This window comes from Carcharhinus amblyrhynchos, chromosome 5 (genome assembly GCF_965287045.1).
Source record: "Carcharhinus amblyrhynchos chromosome 5, sCarAmb.v2.hapA, whole genome shotgun sequence".
NCBI lineage: Eukaryota > Metazoa > Chordata > Chondrichthyes > Carcharhiniformes > Carcharhinidae > Carcharhinus > Carcharhinus amblyrhynchos.
The window spans coordinates 7,789,912-7,817,617 of NC_137328.1; the positions used below are offsets into that span (position 1 = coordinate 7,789,912).

General features: G+C 41.2%; 1 protein-coding gene across 7 annotated transcripts; it reads right to left on the bottom strand.

The window, feature by feature from the left end:
• Positions 1–276: 276 nt before the first annotated feature.
• On the bottom strand, positions 277–27,706 carry inip (ints3 and nabp interacting protein). Of its 7 annotated transcripts, none has more exons than XM_080188439.1 (6): positions 27,583–27,706; positions 22,993–23,037; positions 7,961–8,034; positions 7,057–7,159; positions 5,331–5,421; positions 277–2,473 (listed from the first exon to the last, which is right to left on the bottom strand). In XM_080188439.1, exons 2-6 carry the CDS (start codon positions 23,028–23,030, stop codon positions 2,378–2,380), a joined length of 402 nt encoding a protein of 133 aa, XP_080044565.1. In that variant the 5' UTR covers positions 23,031–23,037; positions 27,583–27,706; the 3' UTR covers positions 277–2,377. The 7 variants fall into 7 exon arrangements, with proteins under 7 accessions (XP_080044565.1, XP_080044566.1, XP_080044567.1 ...); XM_080188440.1 differs by lacking the exon at positions 27,583–27,706 and adding an exon at positions 27,330–27,574; XM_080188441.1 differs by lacking the exon at positions 27,583–27,706 and adding an exon at positions 27,183–27,323 and having other exon boundaries at positions 7,997–8,034.

Here is a 27,706-nt window from a genome sequence, read left to right on the forward strand (position 1 = left end):
ACAGTATAGTTAGTTAGAGAAGATGACTCCAACTGGGGCAGAGTTCAAAGCTAGAGGCTTTCAATGTCAGATTAACACTAATAAATCAAACTGGGAATTCAGGAACAACTTATTTTATCGAAGAAGCAGTTAGAATGTGGAATTCACTACCACAATGACTGGTGGAGGTGAATGCCATAGAAGAATTTAAGAGGGAAAACCAGGAGGAGGCCAGGGATAGAAGGATGTGTGGAAGGGGGAAAAGAGGCAGCATATCCACAAGAGGAGCACAAACAGTTCGAGACAAATTGGTTTTAATGGCTTGTTTCTTCTGCTGCAAATATTAGGTAACACTGACTCTAAAATCATGAATGTGGCACAAATGCAATTTAAAAGACACACAGATGAAAGAATTTGCTGCTACAAAGAACTTACAGCACTGGAAAAAGAATAAGTAAATTGGTATCTATAAACATAACTTTTACAACAGCTTGGAGATGCACATTTGAGTGTTCTGGGCTGGTGGCACAGTGGTTAGTACCGCTGCCTCTCAGCACCAGGGACCCAGGTTTGATTCCTGGATCCAAGCCTTGGATCACTGTTTGTGAGTCATGTTCTCCCCGTGTCTGCTCTGGTTTCCTCCCACAGTCGGAAAGACATGCTGATTAGGGTGCATTGGCCATGCTAAATTCTCCCTCAGTGTACTTGAACAGATGCCGGAGTGAGGCGACTAGGGGATTTTCAAAGTAACTTCATTGCAGTGTTAATGTAAGTTTACTTGTGACACCAATAAATAAACTTTAAAATAAAGCTTTAAATTGATTTTATCTGAACATGTTCACCCTTCCCTCAACTCCTTCCTGAATTACAATTACACAGTGCCATTTACCCTCTGGGGCCGTAAGAAAGAATTAAGCTTTGATGCTGAACTTTAGCAGGAAGAACCACAGCCTTGCCAAGTTTCAGCCTTGCTCAAGTCCACACCTGAAGCAAGACATTTTGATTGGTGAGCAGTAGTGAAAATAATGGCTGGTGATAGCCAGATCTGATCCCAACCCTCTACAACTGCAAAGCTCTAGATAGTCAGAGTAACAAGGGATGAGATCACTGATCTCGTGTTCAATGCATTTCTGATGTGAACACAGAATTTAATATTCCTCAGCAAGCTACCGCTCCACCATTGTGTGAAGAAGTGAACTGAGAAGTAATTGGAGGAACAGTCTCTGGAGTAACTCATACAGAAGAAAATGCTGCAGATGCTGGAAATCTAAATAAAAATAGACAATGCAGGAGATACTCATCAGGTCTTTAGGTATCTTGTGGAGAGCGAAACTGAGTTAACATTTCAGATCAATGGACTTTTTTTCAAAATCAGAAGTGGTTTTTACCCTTCCATCTGCAACTTCCCCTGCCTCTATACATCTGCAACATCTTGTGCTTTATCCAGAGGAAAGGTAACCAACCTGAAAGTGTTCACTGTTTCTTTCTCTACAGATGCTGCACGACCCAGTATTTCCTGTTTGTAATAACTTGAATCACTAAACTTGTTCCAAATGCGGTCTGCTGCAGCACTTTAAATGACTGAGCATTGCTACTTATAGTTATTTTTAGCTCAGTTGAAAAACATTATTATGCCAGAGCAAGACGTGGTTGAATACTGTTAAATGTTTCACAAAATACAGCTCAGAAAAAAACCCCCTTCCTTTGCAAGCAGTTAAAAACGATCTCATTTCATCTTTAGCAGGTTACTCACAAAATCACAACAATTTTGTGCGGCATCGAGCAGAAGGTTAAACAGCCGCCCTAAAAGTCAAATATATCACTTCACCCACGAATGAATTATTAAAGAGAAAACATTTATATACAACGAGATTTTAAGGAAACAGTCTTTGTAAATTTCCCCTCATAACTGTACATCTCTGAATGTAGATTGCAGATGCTTGTCAAGTCCAATTAGCAGCATGTAAAGTTGAGGCCTTTTATGTAACGATGCAACCACAAACAGCAGAAAGCAAAATATTGTCTTTCTCATGACAAAGATTGCATAATCACGGCTTGCTGTTCATCAAAGTCCTGCAGATATCCAAACTACGGCCAGTTGCTGTTAAATTGCTACACAACACTTTGGCTTCTCTTTTGGCGTTGGTGAATTTAACTCTAAACTAGGGCCAGTCACAAAAAAAAATCACATGACAGTAATGAAATTTTTTAAACACAAATCAGAGATTTTGTTTCCTCTGGTATGAAATAGCCATACACAAAAAAGATGAAAGGTCACTGCCCACTAGTGGTAATAGTTGATGAACAGACCGGTGAGCGCTCTCTTCCCTTTCCTGAGGTTCTTTCAGCTGTGAAAAATGAAGTCCTGTTTAGACAAGGTCCCCGTCTGTTTGGATGGTTATTCCGGATCCAAACGTGGCAGCACAGGAAGGATAAGATTTCCAAACGCAGAGTCCTGAGTAATGAAATATCCTGATGAATGCGTGTGAGCATGCTGAGAAACAAAGAACAAGTGATAAAACACCAGTTAATCCAAATGAAATATAAAAGTAAGTACAGGGCTCAATTTGTTCCCAAGAAAACTAACGCGCGCTCGGTGTGAAAGAAAACCAAAGGGTTATTTACAAAAAGTAAGCTAAGGAGAACATTATCAGCACAGGTATTGAAACAGCAATGCATCACCAAGATTTTGAATGTCTCCAACAGAGAAAATATGATCAATCCAAACTGAAATACACAGGCCCTAATTCAGGTAAATGTATAAGCTAATGAATTGATACCTGCAACAGCTTTTAAAAAATATAGATGCACCTTTCTGAAATGTCACCAAATACTTTACACAATTAACTAGTACAAGAGTAGTGACTGTTGCTCTGTGGGCAAACTCAGAAGCTGCTCTGTACTAGCAAAGGAGATGATCAAGTTGCTTCAAAGTAACGTGGAAGAGATGCTTTTTTTTTACAGCCTCGCGTTCTCACGTGAAAACTAACAAACGGGGTCTCAAATGAACATCAATAATCAGAGCAATGCATGGAAATGCAGATCAACTGACCACAATCTAAGTTTCAGTCTCACTCCATAGTTTTTAAAATGTCTTTAGCAATTCAGCAGAGAACAAATGAAAAACAAACAAGGGTTAAAAGCAGGCTCGTCTGCATTGTAGCAACCCATGAAGAAACAATAAAAAGCAGACCACCTGGTAATCATTTCTTAAATGTAGAAAAGTTAGCTCATTACATGAGTTACAGTTTAATTGGTTTTAAATATTCCATTCAAATAAGAACAGGTTTGACTGCTACTTTCAAAAGCGAGGAATCTAGGCTAATGACTGCTTCGGTATAGTTCTGTTCAGAATCTTTGTGAATGCAGTAAGTGCTGTTTTCTGTATCATCTACCAGTTGAGACTAATCTGATCTGAAATCACAGAAAGCTGGCCTTAGGGCAATTATCCTCCCTTCTTATGTAATGTCACTCACTGGCAACAGTGGGGCAGACAGGAAAATGTGCAGCCCCACGTATTAATGCAAGCACACCGATGCTCTAATATATTACACACCACGTCCCTGACAGGAAGGCATACCTCTTGACGTGGGTGCCACAGCAAGGAACGGATAGATTATTGGCATTATGTGTATTCTTAGGAATGTTGTTGTATCAGTCTGTGATAATTACATTGTAGTCCTGCAAATTGCATTCATAGCAATGCAAACATGTTTCTGATGTAGGACAGGCACAGTAACATTTTAAACTTTGCACAAGAATACCAATAAGCATTGTTTAAGCAGCTCACTAGTCTGCTCTATGATGTTTTGTGTGGTAGCATGGCTTTCATTATATTCAGGCTGCCCATGTGTAATTGGATTGTGCACCACAGTGATGAACCATGTAGTTAGAGTAACTGACCTGCTGACTGCGAGTGTCAGGAGCTGCCAGAGTCAGTAGTAGAGGCGTGTACAATTTTGTCTTTTAAAAAGCATTTAGATAGTTACATGGGTATGATAGGCATAGAGGGATATGGGCCAAATGCGGGCAATTGGGATTAGCTTAGGGGTTTTAAAAAAGGACAGCATGGACAAGTTGAGCTGAAGGGCCTGTTTCCATGCTGTAAACCTCTATGGTACTAAGATAGTCTGATGAAGAAACATTGTCCTGACACTCGCAATCAGCAGGTCAGTTACTCTAACCACACTTTGATTAATATATTTTCCATTCTTTAATTAATGGTGTTATTTTCATAATTCCCAATGTTGCAAGATGGGCGACATGGTGACACATCTGGCTTGGGTCATTATCTATGCAGAGTCTGCACGCTTCCCGTGTCTGCGTGGGTTTCCTCTGGGTGCTCTGGTTTCTTCCTACAGTCTGAAAGACATGCTGGTTAGTTTAGTTTATTTATCAGTGTCACAACTAGGTTTACATTAACACAGCAATGAAGTCACTGTGAAAATCCCCCAGTTGCCACACTCCGGTGCCTGTTCGGGTGCACTGAGGGAGAATTTAGCATGGCCAATCCACCTAACCAGCACATCTTTCGGACTGTGGGAGGAAACCGGAGCACCCAGAGAAAACCCACGCAGCCACACAGAGAGAACGTGCAGACTCCACACAGATAGTGACCCAAGCCAGGAACTGAACTTGGGTCACTGGTGCTGTGAAGCAGCAGTGCTAACCACTGCACCACCATGCTGCCCGGTTAGGTGCATTGGCATGCTAAATTCTCCCCCAATGTACCTGAACAGGGCCCGGGGTGTGGCAACCAGGGGGTTTTCACAGTAATTTCATTGCAGTGTGAACGTAAGCCTACTTGTGACACTAATAAATAAAATAAAATCCGCCTTCCTTACAAGCTAAAAACAAAATGTTATCTCTGCACATGTAAAAGTTAAAAGCCAGCTACCAATAAAAGCCTGGGTGTAGCCAATCTTTGAATATCTCTTCTGTTCCCATCTCTAGTCTTATGATTTCTCCACTTTCCCCAGGCAAAACTACCAAAATATTTTGTGACTGTAAATGTGTCATCTCTAAACTGTGTGAATAGCTTTTAAATAACTTCAAAAAAAATCTCTGAAATGTCAACACACACGTTCAATCTAAGTTTTCTTGTGTATAAAATTTTTGTCTTACGAAATCAAAGTTCCATACCATTTAAAATGCAAACTTTGCAACTCACATGCAACGTAACCACATCTATACTTGAGCTTAATAGAGGGAGGTAGTACAGTGGCATGCAAGTGCTAGATAAATTCAAAGGCATGAGTGTACTAGGTAAACTCACAATGGAACAAAATGTCAATTTAATGTCTGATGAGAGAATATCATTCCCAAATCGTAAGCACTGATGTTTAGAATACCTGCAAGGCTGCTTTCTGTTGTGCTGCTATGTGCTGTTGCTCAGCATGGTCCCGAAAATCTTTAGCAAAAGCAGGTCTTGATAAAGGAATACTGTGAGGAAGCAATGCAAAAAAAAGGTTACTCACCCAATCCTTTCAGTTGTCCAAGTGTGCCTTTACACAGTTTATACATAATTGTTCTATGTTAAACACTGAATCAAAAAGCCTACCAATTGTAGCCTTCATAGGGACATAAGAAACAGGTGGAGTAGGATGGATGTCTCACTAGGTTGTTCCTCTACCTCCATCTGATAATATCATCACCAATCATCTACTTCAAATCCACTTTCCATACCCATTCCCAATTTCTTCAGTATGCAAAATAAATCTATTGATCTCTGACTGGAATAAGTGTAACAACTGAGCACCCACAACTCGGATGGAAAATTCCAAAAAGTTATAACCTTCTGAGTGAAGACATTATTCATTACTCTGCACCCAAGATCTAAATACTTTTCTTTAATTTTTTAATTGGTGGTGTTATTTTCATAATTCTCAATGTTGCAAGATGGGTGGCACAGTGGTTAGCACTGCTGCCTCACAAGATCCCTTTAGTCAAAGGCTGAACCCTTGTTCTAGATTCCCCAGCCAGCAAAACATCTTTCCAGCATTTACCTTTCCAAGCTCCTTACAACCTGTGGTTGTATCACAGCTTGGTATGGCTCCTGCTCTGCCCAAGATTGCAAAGGAACTACAAAAGGTTGTGAATGTAGCCCAACCCATCATACAAACCAGCCTCCCATCGACTGGCTCTGTCTACACTTCCCGCTGCCTCGGCAAAGCGGGCCTGCATAATTAAGACCCCATGCACCCCGGACATTCTCTCTTCCACCAGGAAAAAAATACAAAAGTCTGAGGTCACGTACCAACCAACTCAAGAACAGCTTCTTCTCTGCTGTTGTCAGATATCTGAATGGACTTATCTTGCAGTAAGTTGATCTTTTTCTACACCCTAGCTATGACTGTAATAGTACATTCTGCACTCTCTTGTTTCCTATGAACGGTATGTTTTGTCTGTATAGCATGCAAGAAACAATACTTTTCACCGTATGTTAATACATGTGACAACACTAAATCAAATCAAAAGAATTTTATTTTATGAGACTACCTCTCATTTTAATAAACTGCAGAAAGTATTGGCCAACAAAATCTGCTCTATTTCCATTTATGGTTAAGAACCTGAAGCTAATATTGTCATCCTGATGGAGATACAAAAGTTTTCATTTAACTGGTGTGTTGTGGGTGACACAGTGGTTAGCACTGGGTTTGATTCCCAGCTTGGGTCACTGTGTGCATTCTCTCCATGTCTGCACATTCTCCCCATGTCTGCATGGGTTTCCTCCAGGTGCTCTGATTCGAGTCTGGAGGAGCTCTGATGAAGGCTCATTCAGACTCAAAATGTCGGCTCTGTTCTCTCTCCACAGATGCTGTCAGACCTGCTGAGATTTTCCTGTATCTTTTCAAACCTTGTACCGTGTTTACTATATAACTGGAGATGGAGAAGTTGAACATTTCTGAAATAATGTGAGCATTCTTGAGATTATTACCAAAAAAGAGTTGCTAAGTGTGCTAGCTATCATTTCTCAGCCAGCCAGCCTCCGGTTCACTTTGAAATATACTATTTATTTTCCACTACCATGTGCAGTCATGCAAAAGGTCTTGCAAGAGAGATCTGGGTATACTATACCTGGCTCCAGGGTTGTTCATTGATGACTGGTTCTGCATTATCAACTTTTTCTTCTCCTGTTTGAGTTCTGCCAGGATAGCAGCACGGTTTTTGTTCTGAATGTCTTAAAAACAAATTGAAATTTAAGTGTGCAAAGCATGAAGAAACACAATAAATTGGATAGGATACTGGAGATGAGAAGCCATCTCTGCACCATCATGTGTGGGGGCAACATAGCTGTGCTCATTGGGATAAATTCAGCAGCTTAAGGCTGGAGGTTCATGAGATGCTCTGGGGCCATCAGCACCAACCAAATTACACGCCACCACAATCTGTAACCTCATGGCCCGGCTCATCTATCATTACATTTACCAGTGGACCAACCCTGGTTCAGTGAGTGTACATAGTGAGAAGTCTCACAATGCCAGGTTGAAGTCCAACAGGTTTATTTGGTAGCAAAAGCCACTAGCTTTTGGAGCGCTTGCATTGAGTTTGTATCTTTATATGCCCTGTTTGTGAATAGAACTCCCACTCACCTGACGAAGGGGCAGCAAGCGCTCCGAAAGCTAGTGGCTTTTGCTACCAAATAAACCTGTTGGACTTTAGCCTGGCGTTGAGAGATTTCTTACTGTGTTTACCCCAGTCCGACGCCAGCATCTCCACATCACTGATTGTAGAAAGAGCAGGCCGAAAGCAGCAAAAAGCACAATTAAAAATGAGGTGTGAAGCCAGGATCACCTGCATTCTAAACAGCAGAAGCAGAGTGCTGGGGGGGTGGGGGCAAATTAAACAAATGCATTGCTCACAGTTACCCACCCCTCCTTGATTTTTCAAGAAAGCATACAAAAGCAGAGTCCAAATTCACCAAAAACATTGTAATTGCGGTCAAGTTATTCACTTAGGAAAAAGAATTAGCAGGACTGACCTTCATTGCTTATGGATGAGAATGAAATGCACAAACCTTTTAAAAGGGTTTCTCTGTTCCCGATTTTCGTTATTCTTAAAATAAAATGACATCACTGTACATTACAAAAAATAAAATGCAGAACTGCCAGTTATCCTCCAGTATCACGAGCAAATGGCCATTTTTGATGTGTAAGGCCATAAGGTGAATATCAGCAGGTTATTTGATCAGGTCATCACAATGGAGACAAATTCCATCATCACTCAAAATCTACAGATGAACACTTCCAACTGAGACTGATGGATGGCAATCAAGAAATGAAATCCTGAGTGAATTGTCCTTTCCCTAGCTGTGGTGCAGAGGTTGCTGGCCACACTTTAATAACCATCCTGCTCAAAATCATCCATTCCAGCACAGTTCCTGGATTGAGCATACAACCTGTCTTATTTATGTAGCATGCTTACCCACCAATCTTAACCAACTGGAGATGGGGGCAGAGTATTTAAAATATTTTCTTCTTTCCCCACCTCCATGCATGCAATCCTTAACTGGAACTGTCCAAGAAATCAATGGATACCAGCTAATCGAAGTGTCTATCACAAAGAACAAAAAAAATTACAGCACAGAACCAGCCCTTCAGTCCTCCAAGCCTGCACCGACCATGCTGTCCGACTTAACTATAACCCCCTACCCTTCCGGGGACCATAGCTGTCTATTCCCATCCTATTCGTGTATTTGTCAAGATGCCTTTAGAAGTCACTACTTCGTCTCTGCCTCTACTGTCTTCCCGGCAGCGAGTTCCAGGCACCCATCACCTTGTGTAAAAAACCCTGATGCATCCATCTCCTTTAAACCTTGCCTCTTGCACCTTAAACCTATGTCCCCTCATTATTGACTTATCCACCCTGGGAAAAAGCTTCTGATCATCCACTCTGTCCATGCTTTTCAATCTTGTAGACTTCTATCAGGTCGTCCCTCAACCTCTGTCATTCCAGTGAGAACAAATCAAGTTTCTCCAACTTCTCCTTATAGCTAATGCTCTCCATACTAGGCAACATTCTGGTAAATCTTTTCTGTACCTTCCCCCCTCCCCAAAGCCTCCACATTATTCTGGTAGTGTGTGACCAGAATTGAACACTATATTCCAAGTGTGGCCTAACTATGGTTCTATAAAGCTGCAATATGACTTGCCAATTTTTAAACTCAATGCCCTGGCTGATAAATAGCGTTGAAGGCCAGTCCCTCTGCAGTCATTATTCCTCACTTCACTTCCACAGATTATCAGGGCAGCCTGGGAAGAAGTTGCCGTGCAAAACACGGTCACAAGCAAATACATGTTGAGACCCTTGTTTAAACTAATACTGGAGTTCTGGTGCAAACCTGTCGTATTTGACCAAACTACTGAACTTCTCGCACAATAAACAATATAATCAGTGTTTTGTGTCTATCTAGGGTATGGCTTAAGTAGTAATCATTATTACTTCACAGGTTTTTGTTTCTGAATGTTTATTCATAAACTGATGTCAGGAATAGAATAATCCAATCTTGTTAATACTTACACTTTTTATTTAGGTAACTATTTTAGTTAAGTCCAGTTTATTTATTGCATGACAGTTGGGTTTCGGGTGTACCTGTCACTAAGTCAGTTGAGCAACAAATGTAGCAGCCCTAAGGGCACAGGATCAGTCACCAGGTCAGTATAAGTAGATCATTATAGAAGATCCTATAGTTAAGAAAGCCAAAGAACACCTCTACTTTCTCAGGAGGCTAAGGACAGTCACCAACATTTACAGATGCACCATTGAAAGCATTCTTTCTGGTTGTATCACAGCTTGGTATGGCTCCTGCTCTACCCAAGTCCGCAAGAAACTACAAAGGGTCATGAACGTAGCCCAATTCATCATGCAACCAGCCTCCCATCCATTGACTGTGTCTACACTTCCCGTTCCTCGGAAAAGCAACCAGCATAATTAAGGATCCCAAACACCTTTTCACTGTATCTCAATATATCTATCTGACAATAATAAATCAAAAAGAAAGTTAATAGGTATGGTCTGTCAGCTTGAATCTTCAATTTATAAGAATTTTTAGATCTTCGATGAATGATTGTATGAGCAATACTAATTAATTAATACAGTACCAATGTTAATACAGTACCAACATGTGTCTAAATATATTTTTAAAAATGCACAAACATAAAGGATTTTATGACACCCAAAAGCGCTTCTTAGGTGGTGAAATACTGAAGCATTGTTTGTAAATCTAAGTTATGTCTGGGTTCTGGCACAGCATAACAGTGATTCTAAAATCTAAACGCTGTTGAAACTCTAATTTGCAGATTTAGAATTATCTTTCCACATCTAAATGATACCCTCTAGCTTCTGATTTTATTTAGCAAAAATAGGAAGTTCTGTTTTTAGTTTCCAACAAAGGTTGTAGCAAACCATCAAGTGTGTAATGAAATTAAAAGATGACTCAAACTTCAGCTGCTTTATCCTTAATGAAGAGGAATATTAATAATGTGTATTAAAAACATTTTAAAATCCATCTGTTTTATGAATATTAATTGTACCAAGACCTTAGAAACAAAAAACACACCATTTACTACCATGACTGTTGTGTCTTACACATTGGCAAATGCTATATGCACTGTAATCAGAATAATGTACCGGAGCGCTCATGGCCCAACACAAGGGCTAAATGGGACAACCACAACGAATATCAAAGAAATAGCTACTTTGTGTAGTAACTGTGGAAGATTTTCTATCCTCCAGCAGTGTTTGTCACATGGATGATAAAGTTTCAATGGTGAGAGATAAACTGCAGACTACGTACGGTCCGGTGTTTGTTTCAAGGTCATTTTGCCCTTCTGAATCTAGAGCAGAGCTAGGATTCTGCAACTTAGAAGTTTGCTTAAAACACAATGTACATTATTGGACTCAAAAAACCTTAGCAAAGAATGGAACAGAAAAAAAAACTGTTGCCTCTACTGAATATGCTTGTGATATCTAAAACGATGAATGTACTGTAATAAGATTACGTGATTACGTTGATCGAACTCTGTTTGGATTTCTAATATCCAAGTGATCTCCTGCTCATGTCCCAGACTTGAAGCCCCACTGAATAAGCCCACAGATATCCAAGGTGCAAGGTGTATAGGGCATTGGTGAGGCCGCAGCTGGAGTACTGTGTGCAGTTTTGGGCGCCGCACCTGCGCAAGGATATTTTGGCCCTGGAGGGAGTGCAGAGGAGGTTTACTAGGCTGATACCGGAGTTGAGGGGATTGAGCTATGAGGAGAGGCTGAATAAACTAGGCTTGTACTCGCTAGAGTTTAGAAGAATGAGGGGAGATCTCATTGAGACGTATAAGATGATGAATGGGATGGATAGGATAGAGGTGGAGAGACTCTTCCTGCTCAAAAAAGACAGTAGGACTAGGGGGCACAGCCTCAAGATAAAGGGGAGGCGGTTTAGAACGGAGTTGAGGAGGAACTTCTTCACTCAAAGGGTGGTGAATCTCTGGAATTCTCTGCCCGTTGAAGTGGTGGAGGCTGCCTCGCTAAATATTTTTAAGACGCGGGTTGATGGGTTTTTGATAAGAGAGGGGATTAAGGGTTATGGGGAGAGGGCGGGAATGTGGAACTGAGCCACGACAGATCAGCCATGATCTTATTGAATGGCGGGGCAGGCTCGAAGGGCTAGATGGCCTACTCCTGCTCCTATTTCTTATGTTCTTATGTTCTTATGAAATAATTACAAAGCGGCATCAAAGTGAAAAAACATCTCAAGGCATTTCAAAGTTATCAAATAGAGATGAGGAGGAATTTCTTCAGTTGGAGAATGGTGACTCTGTGGAACTCTACCGCAAAAGGCTGTAGAGGCCAGGTCATTGAGTGTTTTTAAGACAAAGACAGATAGGTTCTTGATTAATCAAGAGAATCGGGGTCATGGGGAAAAGGCAGGAGAATGGGCATGAGAGAAAAAAAACCCAGCAGATTGAATAGCAGGGTAGACTTGATGGGCTGAGTGGCCTAATTCTGCTCCTATGTCTTATGGTTTAAATAAATGGATACAAAACTCAAGGAGATAACAGCAGTGTGACCAAAAGCTTGACCAAAGGAAGTTAGCTTTAAGAAAAGGAAAATGAAAAAAGGGATGCTAAGGGAGCAAGTAGCAGATTTGAATTTTTTTATAACTTGGAGCTTTCATTAACCTCACCACAACTGCTCAACAACATTTACACACACAGCATTACTCATTTCTAGTTGCCCTCCCACTTTCCCTTTGAGGAGTTCTGTTTGGTGTCTGACCAAGATTGAACACTGATCATTGGGCTGGGGAAAGAGGAAGAGGTCCCATTTCTAACAGTTAATGATCAATGCACAATGTGACTAGGATGAGAAGGCATTTAAAAAGTTAACTGTTGAATGCACCCATCTCCATTTGCTGCAATCGTAACATGCCACTTATTACAATAAGGGGAACACAAGAAAGTAACAGTACTTTTGTAAGTAACTGCATTTGGGTATCTATTTAAAAATCATAATTCTATCTAGTTACAAAAGACTGTCTTTCATACCCAGCCAGGATATTTCCTTTCTACCGATTCAGAATGGCAAAGTGTAAAATTAATTACTGAATTTTAAAAATCGATTTGCAGTGTAACATGTATCAGAAAAGTGTGACCAAAAAACAGTTACACAATGCGCATCTTTTTGTGAGGAATTAGGTTCTGGAATGCATTGCCTTAAACTGTGGTGGAGGCAGGTTAAGATATCAGGGGTGGGGGAGGTGTGAATGGGGCCAGCTAAGTTATCCAGTAGATAGCTAGCACAGAACCAATGGGTTGACTGGCCTCTATGTACTGTAACCATTCTATGGTCCAAGTAAAGATTTCATCAACAGAGTTCAGTACCAGAGAGTTTTACTGAAATTGTAATGATAAACTATGAGTTTATCATGCCCTCGGAATGTGAGAAAACACTTCACAATCAATGCGTCACCACTGCTGCAGTGTAGGAAACACAGCATCTAATTTGTCTACAACAAGCTCTCACAACCGGCAACATAATAACGACCACATAATCTGTTTTGTGATATCGATTGCGGAATAAATATTGTTCAGAACACCAAGATAACTCTTATTCAAAATAATGATCATTTTTGTCAACCTGAGAAGGAAAACAGGACCGTGGCTTAATGACTCATCAGGCAGCGCTGACGATGCAGCACTCCCTCAGCACTGTGGGGAGTCGGTTAACTCAGTTAGTTGGACAGCTGATTTGTGATGCAGAGCGATGCCAACAGCAAAGGTTCAATTCAACAACTGAGGTTATTCATAAGGCCCACCTTCTCAACCTCGCCCCTTGTCTGAGGTGTGGTGATCACCCCAAGATATCTTGCTCAGAGATATCTATGTTTATCCAAGTATGACCTTTTGAGTGTCCCAATTTCAATTGCTCCCCAATTGGCTGCAACTTCAGTTGATAGATCCTAAGCTCTGGAATTAGAAGAATGAGGGGAGATCTCATTGAGACATATAAGATGATGAATGGGATGGATAGGATAGAGGTGGAGAGACTCTTCCCGCTCAAAAAAGACAGTAGGACTAGGGGGCACAGCCTCAAGATAAGGGGGGGGGGGGGCGCGGGGGGGCGGTTTAGAACGGAGTTGAGGAGGAACTTCTTCACTCAAAGGGTGGTGAATCTCTGGAATTCTCTGCCCGTTGAAGTGGTGGAGGCTGCCTCGCTAAATATTTTTAAGACACGGGTTGATGGGTTTTTGATAAGAGAGGGGATTAAGGGTTATGGGGAGAGGGCGGGAAGGTGGAACTGAGCCACGACAGATCAGCCATGATCTTATTGAATGGCGGGGCAGGCTCGAAGGGCTAGATGGCCTACTCCTGCTCCTATTTCTTATGTTCTTATCTTCTTATGTTCTTAAACCTCGCCGCCTGCTCCTGCTTAAGACTCACCTCTTTGACCAAGCTTTTAGTTATCCTCCCTTATAATGCCTTGTGCTTCTGTGTCAAGTTTCACTTTATATCTCTTCTGTGAACTGCCTTGGGATGATTTGTTGAACTAGAAAGGTGCTATATAAATGCATATTCTTGTTTAACTAATAACATAGAAATATCAATCGTACTGAAAAGACTCCAGTAATGTAAGTGTATGCAAATTTAGCAAATTAACTGGCTTTCCTCATCATTCAGCCTCTGCCAAAGCAGATACAAGGGCAGCCCTTATTTAACAAGTCAAAATGCACAACTGTGATGGTAAAAGGCAAATATTTCTACAGTAGCCTAAAAACTACTACACTTGACCTTCAAACATTGCTAACAGTATAAAGGCAAGCAATCAATTTATAATCATACATTGTTAGAACACAGAGGCAAAATTTGCCATTTTGTCTGTGCCAGCTCTGAAAGCATCCAGCCCTTTTAATAAGTATGATTATTTAGTATATGTTGTCACCTAATTCATACGCACCAAAAGAGTATCACCTCAGAGATTTCAAATAAAATTTAACACATCTGCATAATCTTTCTACATCCTTCTGATGTCAATATTATTTTGTTAACTAGCTCCAAATTTTCATATTGTGCCACCACAGTCTATTTTAATGTATCCTTAAGAATCTTGCACAAGATTTTGAAATGCAATTAATGACTATTCAACTGGACAGAAGGAAAAAGTCCTTCTTATATCTGCGTGTGCTGGTGTCTAGATGCAGCGGCAGGTTAAAGTAGCTTCCAGAAATATGGTGGATGGCACACTGCAGTCTTTCACAGCACCAGGGACCCAGGTTCAATTCCGGCCTCAAGTGATTGCCTGTGTAGAGTTTGCACCTTCTCCCCATGTCTGCCTGGGTTTCCTCCGGGTGCTCTGGTTTCCTCCAAAGATGAGCAGGTTAGATAGATTGACAGTGCTAAATTGCCTCTTCGTGTCTAAAAGACGTGTAGGTTAGGTGGATTAGCCATAGTAAATGCATAGGGCTATGGGAATAGGGCAGAGAAGACGGCCTGGGCGGGATGCTCTTTCGAGAGTTGGTGCAGACTCGATGGGCTGGATGGCCTCTTTGCGTACTGGAGGGATTTTATGGTTCTAAATGTGATGAAGAAATTTACATCCAAATTATAGAAATAGAAAGCTGTATATTGCACAGATTCACTCTTCTCACTGCATAATTAATTCTACACTTCAGCCCTTCCACAATGTTGGTTTTCTGCATTTGCCCTTGGCTGTCATTAGGCAATCTGATTTGAATTTACACAGTATGCTGATTGCCCTGGACAACTAAACTGTCATTCATAGATGAGCAGAAATTTGTCTGGCTGAGACACAGTCAGAAAATAAATTGCTATCACTTTCAAAATACCAATTAATTTAGTATTCGAGTCACAGTTTTTTCAAAATTTAAAAGCAGGTTTCTCAAAAAGCTTAATATTTTAGCAAGCACATCGCATGAAAAAAAATAATGGGAGCATGGGGACACGTACTTAACCACAATGCCTAGTTTCATACATGAAGTTCCTTTGTTCCCAGTGGAAAACAGAAACAAAGCCAAGGGGAAAGGACACCTTTTTGCTTGATGCGTTGAATGGTTTCAGAATACTAAATAGGTAAAATGTAAATACATTTGAACCAATGGTCACAATAACTGCTGGTGCTACAGCGTGGCAGGATAGCCATCCAGCACCTTCCTGCCCAATATCCCTGTACCACAAAGGCAACAACATGCATGTGCATGTGCGCGTATAGAAGTTTACGGGAACAGTTTGTATCTACCAGCAAGTTGTTTGCCAGATTACGTCATGTGTCAGACATTCATATTTGTAAATTTCTTGCAACGTTATTTCTTTATTGTTTTCAAAGAAAGAGTAATAATTTTTGCCTAATAGTTGGGAAGTGCTGAGGTCCAACATGAGGAGTGTGGGGAGGTACTAGCAGAAACATACAAAAACAAATCAAACACAAAGAATCAGCAAAATCTACCAATTAATGGGAAAATGATGGAACAGACACAAACACCTAGGCCATTCCCTCAACCATTCCACACGGCAGCCATTTCCACATTCTCACCAATCTCTAGGTTAAGAAGATTCTCCTGAATTCCCTATCAGAGTCTACCCTTTTAATGGGCATCTCTATGTTTCTCACTAGTGCTTTAAGATGTCTAAGAAGCGTGTTAATTTAATGCAATCGTTTTCTTTTAATCAAATCGTAACATAACACAAAGTAAAATGTTTTAAAAAATTACAAAAAACTACAAGGAAATAATTAGACATACTCACACGTCTCTAATCATTTAAATATCTCTAACAATGCTTTTCACTACAAGTCTGTATCTGAGAAGTCAGTCTCAAATTCACACAGGTTTTCAGGTGTATTGCACAACAGGGTATTAAGCAAGGGCTTCCAGGCTATACCAATATTTCTAGAAATGTTTGACAGAACAAGCAACCATGCAAAAAGTTACATCACAGATGGGGGCCTCTGCCTGGCTAAGGCTGACTGCCAACTAGCTTAGGATTTCTCCTCGAGGGCAATGAGCCCAAACGAATTCCTTTTCACCCTAACTCTATTCTTTCTTTCCTTATCAAGTTAATTCTTCATTCACTCACATCTATAGTTCTTCTGATGCCCTGTGCCACTTTTCCAATTTCAGATTCTCTGGCCCCCAGTTTTCACTGTGGGCAATGCAGCCTCTGTATTGCTTAGGCCTGTGACAGAAAGGCTCTTACTTAAACAGTGGCTCAATTGTGATTCCTGGCTTGGGTCATCCCGTGTTTGGAGCTTGCATGTTCTCCCCATGTCTGCATGGATTTCCTCTGGCTTCTCCAGTTTCCTCCCCCAATCTAAACGACTAGATAGGTGCACTGGCCATGCTAAATTCTCCCTCAGTGTACCTGAACTGACGCTGGCTGGAATGTGGCGACTAGGGGATTTTCTCAGTAACTGTGTTAATGCAAGCTCACTTGTGACTAATAAACTTTCAATAATTTCCAATCCAGCTCCAGCCTTCACTACCTGGCAGAACCAGTTCTCACCTTGAATGAATTCTCTTAACCACTCGTCCATCATAGGAAAATCATCATTAAGGGTCCCACCAACCACAACCACACCTCACCCTATGCTGTCCTCTTTCTCAGCCACACAACTGTGTCAGCATGACAGTCTGCTCACTTATTATTCAGAAAATCATTAACTATTCTTCCAATTTTGACCTGTTCTTCCCCTTTATAAAGATCCAATTAGTTACATTTCACTGCACCGTCCCTCCTCTGACTCATTTCTATCTTCAGAGCCAAAGAAAACATTCTTTACTCTATCTATGTAACTGAACTTGAAAGGAGGTCAGAATGAAGTTGTCACAAACATCCATCGGAAGTGAAATGACTTCCAGAACCATCTGTATTTATGCTTTCCACCCACTAATTTGCTGTAAAAATTCCAAACCTTTCACTATGGTATTTTCTTGGATCATTCCCTTTCTCACATGTCTGACGGGCCCCTTATCCTCTCATCCAAGGATTAATTGTTGTCAACAGAGCCCTTGGCTGGGGCCACTCATCTCCCAATGTCTCTTCCAGATGGGGAAATTCCTCGTGGATCAGTTTTGCACCACCTCAAATTCCATCTCACCTTCTTGTGCAAAGATAAAACGGCTGTTTATTTACCTCCTCACACCCAGCAGTCGGGGGGTGGTCAACCATTTTAATCCTCTCTCCAATCTAGTATATGTATAGCTCATAATGTAATCTTCTCTACACTGTGGAGGCCACATGCAGATTACATGACCACTTTGCCCGTGTTGCGTCCACAAATTCTATGTGATCCTCCCCCGAGTTGGATTTGGAGGGACACTTTAAACAAGAGATTCTTTATGCCTCTTTCTCAATGCACAGAATGTGCAGTTAGTGTCACGTAAGTAGCCTCTACAAATTACATTTCAAAAATCAAGCAAAGGGATTCATCGTAAACCTGTTACAGGAATCTCTAAAAAGGTCAAAAAAGAAATGTAAAGCACCGTCAGGAAATGGTGAGAAGTTGCTTCATAATCATCACTGTTTCGATGGCCAATTTCTAATCAAGCCCATGGATCAGATTACCTCCTTCCAAGTTCAATTATATTGATACAATAAAGAATGTTTTCTTTGAATCTGACAGAGGAACAGGTGCACATTCCCAAAACCGGCAGATGTGCTGTAAAACGTGACAGTTTTAGATGCCATGCATTTTTTTGTTTTATTAAAATCAGCTTACCTGGACAATTCAGTTAGGTGTTACAAAGTGCTGGATTTTTCACCTACGTCACAATTTGCAGTCTATTGCTACCCTCTAAGTGACCTCTGATCCCCACCCAACTCAGACTGGCCTGAACTGCCCACTGCCCTAAGAGCCTGATCTGAAACACAGCAAAATCTAAAATCTGGTACAACCTAGTTTTGACGGAGTGTATTGCATTCAAAATCATGAGGGGTCTGGATAAAGTAGATAGAGAGAAACTTCCTATTGGTGGAAGGATCAAAAACAAGAGGGCACAGATTTAACGTAATTGAGAAAGGAAGTAATGGGAACACGAGGAAAACCACTCACTATCAAAAGGTTTACTATTTGGAATGAGTTGCCTGAGAGGGTGGTGGAGGCGGGTTCAATCAAGTCTTTAAACTGGAAATTAAATTATGCAAAAAAGGAAGAATGTACAGGATTACAGAGAAAGTGGAGGAGTGGGCCTAGGTCAACTGCTCATTTGGAGAGTTGGTGCAGTCATGATGGGCCAAATAGCCTCCTTCTGTGCAGTAACACTGTGACTGAAGGTCAGGTACATCACACAAAGGACATTCAGGAGGTAAGAGACCCTCAACCAGCTCATGACCATACCTCTTTGGTAGGGGATCAAAACCAAAGCAAGTAAATTCTTCCCGCGTGTAAGGTGTGTGGTACAGTGAGGAGAGGGGGAAAAGACCTTTTAAACGTGTTTTAAAAATGTGTAGCTACATTTTGTTTCCTTTTGAGTGGTAGAGGGGTTGAGGGTTAATGATACTGATGAAATCAATTAGCTCTTGCTTGGAAATTCATTACGCTTTTGCAATTTGTTAATTAATATTGCCAAATTATTGCCACATCAATTAGGAAATGAAAACAGCAGCTCGGAATAATTGTTAAAGGGACACTGTCATCATAAGGTGGCAAAGGTTGGTCATGGCAGTTTCGAACAACAAGCTGTGACCATTAGCAGTGATAATGCTGAAGAAAGTGACAGAACTATAAAAAGCTCAGAAGTGGTTCTAAGGAAATAAAACAGTGGAGTATGCTCAGTCTAACACATAGGGTACTATCAAAAAAGTGTTTATTTGGTAATAACTATAATAAGGGCTAGTTTTCAATAATAGGTGTGATGCAGCTATAAAAGTTTTGAAAACAAAAGTAATTTGGTTTCAGATTTCCCGAAAGCATTCTTTTAAATGTTAAATTGAACATAATTAGACTAACTTCGCCTTCCCTAAAGTAAGTTCAGCCTAAACTCTTTGCATATACTGAAAGTTCCATGATGAGGACAGGTTTAAATGTTAGCCCGTGTGGCTGTATTTCAGTCATCTGTCACTGCTTTCCCCTGTGAAGTTTAATGTTATCCATTATAATGATCCAATATATCATAATATTGATGTAGCCACAAATATAGTGCTGTGGTACATAACTCTTCTAATAAAGTTTATTTTGTTTCTCCACCACAAACACCAACAAAATGGGCTTTTTATACACGACTGCTTCTCCATTGCTCATAGATTCCTTTAACTGACCAAGACAAATATAACCTTTCAAAACCGACCAAAAATGTGAATACTGTACTGAAGCTTAGCCTAAATACATCTTCAGAGATTTTCTACTAATTGCGAGACAAGAACATCACCACCTACTGGAAATTCTGATAACACCATGATAAAAGTACACTATTTAAAAACTATACACAGATTACACACATTCCTCTGCAGTACATCACAAAATAGATCTTGTTGCGTGAAAATACATCCTCTAGTTTCTGGTCAAATAAAAGGGTAGAAAGAAAGACTGTATGTTTATACAGTGCTTTGCATGCTCTTGGCTCCCCAAAGTGCTAACTACCGATAATGCTTATATTTCCTGATGGCTGTTTCGCAGCCTGCTCCAACTACAAGCACGAGCAGAAATCTAAAATGCTGCCAGAAATCCTGTAATTTGTATATACTATCAGTCTGAGCTAGATTTCAAAACAGGAGATTTGTTACACAAGATTACCTAATAAAGCTTTAGATTTATAGAGAACGTCTGAACGCCAAGATGTTTCACTGACATGATGTGTAATCTCTTTACTCTAAAATGATTGTGTCTTCGTCTTGTATAGTAAGACAGCTCATTTTCTTCTTAGGCACTGGCTCAGTCTCTTTACTTTCCCCTAATTGGTTATTTGATACTCTCATTACACACGACTACTGCATAAAACTGCTCTCCCCAACCATATTCCGGCAAAAAGCAAAACTGGCAAATACTGATGCCACGACTATTCTTCAGCATCCGTTCCATTAAAAAGTCTGTTACATGCAGACACAAACTCAAAGCATGCACAGGAACAAGTGTAGAAGAAACAAAACAGGGAAGAGGGAGAGGAGGAAAATTAAAACAAATAGGTTCCCCTTTGATTCAATGTCCTTTTACTTAAATTGCTACACCTCATGAAGTGACTTGCGACTTTTAAAGGTGTTATGTGAAAAAGAAGAATCCTAGCATAGCACACAAGGCCATTGGACCCACTTAGTCCAGGCCAGCTCTTTTAAAAAGCAATCCAGATGGATTCACTCCCTAGCTCTTTCTTCTTTTGCCAATCACCTTCAATCTGTATCCTTTGATTATCAACCCTGGAAAGTGTCTCATTATTTAAACTCTATGTTTTAAGCCCCTCTATCAATTCTACTTTTAGTTTTGTTTACTTTAAGGAGAGCAACCAGATCTATTCCCAAAACTGTAATCCCTCATCCCTAGTCATTCTAGTAAATCTCATCTGTATTCTCTCCAAAGCTTTCACGTCTTTCCTGTGGTGCCCAGAATTGTGTATAGCACACCAGCTACAGCCAAACTCTGCTTCATATAGGTGCAATATTACCTCCTGGCTTTTGCATTCTATGCCTCTACTTATAAAGCCCAAGATCCCATCTGATTTCTGAACTGCTTTGCCAACCTGTTCTGCACCATCAAAGGTTAGTGCATGAACATCGTGAAGACCCTGTTCTTGCACCCTCTGAAAATTACACCATTTGTACTTTATCACATCATTATTCATACCCACAATGTATCAACTCACATTTAGCCTATGGCAATTGAAATGCAATGCAGGAATGTTCCCTGAAGCTGCATGGCTACACTGCAGAGGACACTCAATTCAGACTGCACACAAGCTGGATTCACAAAAAAATTAAAGGGGTCATGCACTTAAATTAGTCACCTGTGTACTCCGGAAAGAAGTAACATTGGCCATGTTTGTGCCAATTCCACTTCTGTCTGTGTACTCTTGGAGTTTTTACCATTTGTTTATTACACTCGTTATCTGGAAATTTTAAAAATCACACCTAATACCCGATGTCCCAAGCCATTAATCTATACAAAAAACCGCAGTGATCCTTGCACCGAATCCTGAAGAATGCTGTTCTTCAGTCAATCATCAAACTCAGATTTCCATTCTTAAAGGCTGTGACTGCCCCTTTTAACACACAGGCCTCAATTTTGTTAACATGATAATATGTGACACTTCATCAAACACCTCTGGAAAGTTCACATGTGCAATCCAACTGCAGTGCCCTCATTCACACGCCATGTAATCTCATCAAAAACACTCAGGTTAGTCAAACGTGATTTGTTCTCAACAAATCCACGTTTGCTCTCCAAGTGACTGTTACTTGTTTCTAAAAGTAGCCCCACCACCGACATTACACTGATTGCTCTGTAGTTGCCAGGTGTAGCTTGTCTGTCATTTTTGAACATTTACAAGTTCTTCAGTCCTCTGATACCAGTCCTGTCTCTAAGGAGGCCTGGGAAATTGTTGCCAGTTTTTCCACAACTTCTACTTTTACTTCCCTCAGCAACCTAGGATGCATCCTATCTGAGCCAGGTAACTTATCCAATTTAAGCACTGTCAACCTTTTCAGCACTTCCTCTTAATCTATTTTTATCCCATGCAGTGCCATTCAATCTCCTCATTTATGAAGAGAAAGAAGAGACTTGAATTCCTATATCATATGATGCTGGATGTCTGTTTTTTTTTTACAAACAATGAAGTTTTTTTAAGCGTTACTGTAGTCATGAAGGAAATGTAAACTGATGATGAAATACAAATGGCATGGTTGCCTTTATTGAATGGGAATTGGAATACACAAAGAAAGAAGCCATACTACAATTGTGCAGGGTATTAGTGAGGCCACACTTGGGATATCATGTGCAACTTTTGTCTCCATATCCAAGAAAGGTATACTTCCACTGGAGACAGTACACTGAAGCTTCACTAAATTGATTCCTGCAATGAAAGGTTAGGCCTATGCAGACAGGCTCAGTAACTAGCTTTTATATTCCCTGCAAATGAGAGATGATCTCATTGAAACATACAAGATTATGGAAAGGCTTGATAGGACAGGCAAGGAGAAATTGATAACCCTGACAGGGAAATCTAGAACAAAGTTTCAGTATAAGAGCTGGACACTTAGGGCTGAGGTGAGAAAAAAAATCTCTTCACTTAAAGGGTTGAAAACCTTTGGAATTGCCTACCCCAAAAGGCTTGTGGATGCTCCATCGTCAATATGTGTTTAAGATTGAGTTGTGTCTCAGTCCCTCTGACCGAGGGAATCAAGGGATATGGGGAATGGGCGGGCATGTGGGGTTGAAGCCCAGGATCAGCTACAATCGTACTGAATGGTAGCGCGGGGGTTTGATAGACTGCATGATCTATTCCTGCTCCTATTCCTTATGTACCAATGTTTGCAAAACTACAGACGCTTGTACCAACAGAAAGGAAGCGTAACATCTTACCTGGCGCTGGAGGGTTTGTTGTCATTTCTGTTGAACATCCAAACTCTATAGAAAACAACAAAGTGTTAATTAATGACCAGAAATGGATATTCTAGATTGATCGATAGGGAGGGAAAAATGTGGAAACAACCACATTGAAGCCTTGTCCCTCACAAGATCAACCTGAGGGTCATGCAGAAAATTTAAGCCGTGGCAGAAAATCATCTGCATTGTCCTGATACTCTGACAGAAGAATGTTTAACTCTGTAATTAAATATTTGTTTTCAAAGATTTGAGACTGGAACAACAAAACAGTCCGGTTGTAAGAGCAGTGCATGGAACTTCAGCACAGGTATTTTGTTTTTTTTTGGGGCTGATAATAGAATTTGAAATGCAACTGGTATGTTTACATGGCAATAACTCTTTCACTACTGTTAGCCATGCAGCCAGATATCTCTGGCAATGATATACCTCATTAGGTCAATCTTATCGAGCTCAATCACTATACTAGCTCTGCATCATTCTGATATCTCAGCAAACCAAGCTTGAATATCTGCAGATGCAAGTTTAAAAGGTAACTACAGAACTGCAGCAGGTAACACATGCGGTTCCTTCAACTCACTTGCAGCTTGGATGCAATCAACAAAGTAGTGAAAGATGTGCATTTATATAGTGCATCTCATGAGCGCAGAACATCTGCAAACAATTTATAGCTTATTAGTGTAAGTACTGTAACAATAGACAAAATGTGGTCACTAATTTGAGTGCCACAAGTTCCCATAAACAGCCAAGAGATCAAAATCAGGCAGTTGATGTCAGAGAATAAAAGCAAATTACTGTGGATGCTGGAATCTGAAACCAAAAGAGAAAATGCCGGAAAATCTCAGCAGGTTTGGCGGCATCTTAAGGGGAAAAAAAAGAGCTGATTTTGAGTCCAGATGATCCTTTGTCAAAGGGTCCCTTTGACAAAAGGTCATCTGGACCCAACTGATGTCAGTGAAATTGGTCGAGGAATAGCTATTGCTCAGGGCATTGGGGGGTCCCTTATTTTAGGCATCAGAAACCAAAGGGACCGCGATAGCTTTTCCTTTTCACATATGCTTGTGCCACCCTCAACAGGACCAAAGATGAACTTACTAAGTTTACATTCAACTGTGCTGAAGATTCATATTTAGGGGCCTCCAGAACAATCAAGAATGGCTGGAGCATCACAAACTTCTGCATTTGTGACCAGGCTTTATTGGCAAAGATAAGAGGTGGATTTGGTTGGTGCTCACTTTGATGACTGACCTGATTTAATGCTTAGCAACACTTCCTCATTTAAATAAAGTTCATTTATTAGTATTACAGGTAAGGCTTACATTAACACTGCAATGAAGTTACTGTGAAATGCCCCTAGTCACCACATTCCAGCGCCTGTTTGGATCAATGCACCTAACCAACTTTCAGATTGTGGGAGGAAACTGGAGCACCCTGAGGAAACCCACGCAGACTTGGGGAGAATATGCAAACTCCAGTCCAAAGATGTGCAGGTTAGGTTGATTGGCCATGCTAAAAATTGCCCCTTAGTGTCCTGGGATGCGTAGGTTAGAGGGATTAGTGGGTAAATGTGCAGGGATATGGGGTAGGGCCTGGGTTGGATTGTGGTTGGTGCAGACTCAGTGGGCCGAAGGGCCTCTTTCCGCACTGTACGGTTCTATGATTCCACACAGACAGTCACCCAAGCCAAGAATCAAGCCTGGGCCCCTGCGCTGTGAGGCAGTGATAACCACTGTGCCACCCATAGTATATTAATCCCTGGCTAGGTATCACAGATGTTTATGAACTCTACAGCCCTGATTTCGATAGCATACAGCTGTCATTATTCCACAATCCAGGAACAATGGATGAGTAAAAAGTTACAAACGGAAAGGCAGCTAAGCCTCCTTATCTGATTTAGCCTCATAGTCCTGTAGCACAAAGGACAATACAAACCACTTTCCAATTTTGCCCATTTTAGCAACTGAAAATACAATTTGCTAAGTTGTGGGATGATTCCACACACAAAGTTAATGAATATTAGGAAGTAATGTCCCTTGGATGTCAGCACAGTAATTATGTGAGTAGGGAAGGAAACCTTGTATTGAATGGAGCTACCAATGTGAACTGCCAAAGAGTTAAGAAGTTAAAGTTTTAAAGTTTATTTATTAGTGTCACAAGTAGACTTACATAAACATTGCAATGAAGTTATTATGCAAATCTCCAAATTTGGCAACTGTTTGGGTACACTGAGGGAGAATTCAACATGGCCAATACACCTAAACAGCATGTCTTTTGGACTGTGGGAAGCACCTGGAGGAAACCCACGCCCAGACATGGGGAGAACGTGCAGCCTCTGTACACTGTGATCCAAGCCAGGAATCGAACCCAAGTCCCTGGCCCCGTGAAGCAGCAGAGCTAACCACTGCGCCAGTTTAGAAGTAGGGCATTGGAGAATGTTTGCCAATGGTAGCATGCAAAAGCAAAACATTGCAAATGCTGGCAATCTGAAGTACAAGAACAGAAAATACTGGAAATACTCAAAAGGTCAGACAGCAAATGTGGAGAGAAAAACAATGAAAGGTTATTTGATGAAAGATCACAGACCAGAAACACAGTTATTGTTTTTTCTTCACAGATGCTGCAAGGGTTTAAGGTAACTTAATTCAGGCAGATAACACACGGTTTGTCAGCAGAAAAAGATTCCTATGGAAAGCCAGGAACCGTAGACATGCAAACCAGAAGTTAAACTAGTGAAGCTCCAGCTTTTGAGGTTGAACAGATGCATACCTGAATTGCAAAGAAAATTAAACTTGGACCTTTACAGAATCTCGATACAAGCCAGGGGCCTTAATATCGAAAGCTAGTTCCCGAATTCCAAATTTTCAGTTACGAGGAAGAGATAAGATGAATAGAGTCTTCACTGGCTGGGGAGTCTAGGACTGGTTTGGGGGGGGGGGGGGGGGGGCATCGTTTAAAAATTAGATCCAAACATTTCAGCAGTGAAATTAGAAAGTGCTTCTACAAATACAAAATAGCAAAATTAGTAATTCTCTTCTGCAAATGGCAACTGCTGCAAGATCAATTGTTAATTTTAGGTCCAAGATTGATAATTTCTGTTTACCAAAGATAAGGTTCATGGGTTTAAGATAGTGGCAGTACACAGATCAGCAATTATTGCATTGAATGGTGAATCAGGCTCGAGGCTAAACAGCCTCTTCTTGGACTGATGCTCTTAAGTCCACTGTTTATAAAGTGAGCTTGTAGGTAAGCCACTTGGACCAGGTAACTGGTATATAAACATGGGATCTTATCAGAGTTACTAAAAGGTGATTTTGGACTCGAAAATTTTAAACGTAAGGTACATTTAAATCTTTTGTTTCACTTGCCCTGCTTGTACAGATAGGTACACTACAGTTGTAAGCAAAGTTTTCACAAATTCATTCTCGAGACACAAGCATCACAAGGCCGCAATCCAACAACCAGTCCTAGTATCCTGGGCTTGTGGTTCAGGGCTGACTTCAGGTTACACTACAATCCATGAGACCCAAGTGGTGTAGGGATCTTACACGTCAGGGCACCATGTCAGCTGCCTGTGTGTTTCTAGGAATAGAGATCAGGGATTTGGAAGTTATTGTCAAAAAAGCCTTGGTCGTACTTTGTGATACATTTGTATAGATTCTTCATCGACAACGGAGTCAAGGCTTGTGCGGCGGGGGTGGGGTGCAGAAGAAAAATGGAATTAAAGCCACAGTCAAGATCAACCGTGACCTTATTGAACGGCAGAGCAGGATCAATGGCCTTTTGTTCCTTTCTTTATGATCTAACGGAGCACAGAAGTGGAACAAGTGGTAGAAGACGCTCGGGTGCCTCAGAGTCTATCTTCGGCGCAGCAAGTTACTGCACGATGCACGTTTTATCTAGGTTAGCCAACAAACATAAGCCGCAAGGCATGCAAAAGCAGTACTTCCTCCTGAGCCTCCGTCATTGACGAAGAGAGAAAAAACACTTCAATCATCATCACCACCCCCAATGCAAGAGCATTTTGCCAAGATCAAGGAATTCAAGCTACAAATTGAATCTGCAACCGAATTGGCCTCTATCGCAGTTGGCAAATGCTCAAAGAGAAAGCATGCGGAGAAAAGTGATTACTGAGAAACGGAGAGCATGCATACATAAGAGTAGAGACTAACCCATGGTGGAGTTGGGAAGATGCCGCTGGGCCCTCCTGTCACTCAGGCTCAAGATCAGGCGGGACAAAAGCTGTGGGGGAGTGGGGAGAGAGAGGGAGGGGAATGCCCTTTCCTTCCGGGATGGCCGACGTCACAATGGGGACTTACGTCACGACGCCTGCAAAAGGCCAGAACGTGCAGCGTCACGAAGACCACGATAATGATGTCACCAAAGGGGGCAGACACATTGACATCACAACAGCCTCCGGGGCCAAGAACGCCAGTGGGCGGGGCTTTGGCCAGAGTGGGCGGGGCTTTGTCTTCCCACCAGACCAGGCCTCAGCCCGAGCCCAGGGGTAAAATAACGACTCGATTAACCGGCCTCCTAATTACATCCAATGACTGTCCCTCATCGACCTACCGAGCGATTCCTCCTCCGCTTGCTTTTCTCCTCTCTATTATTTATCTCTTATTCAGTCAAAGATGAGGGAAAAGGAATGTGACTAGGCGGCCCGCCAGTCGGGCAGCCCGTTTGGCGCACGCGC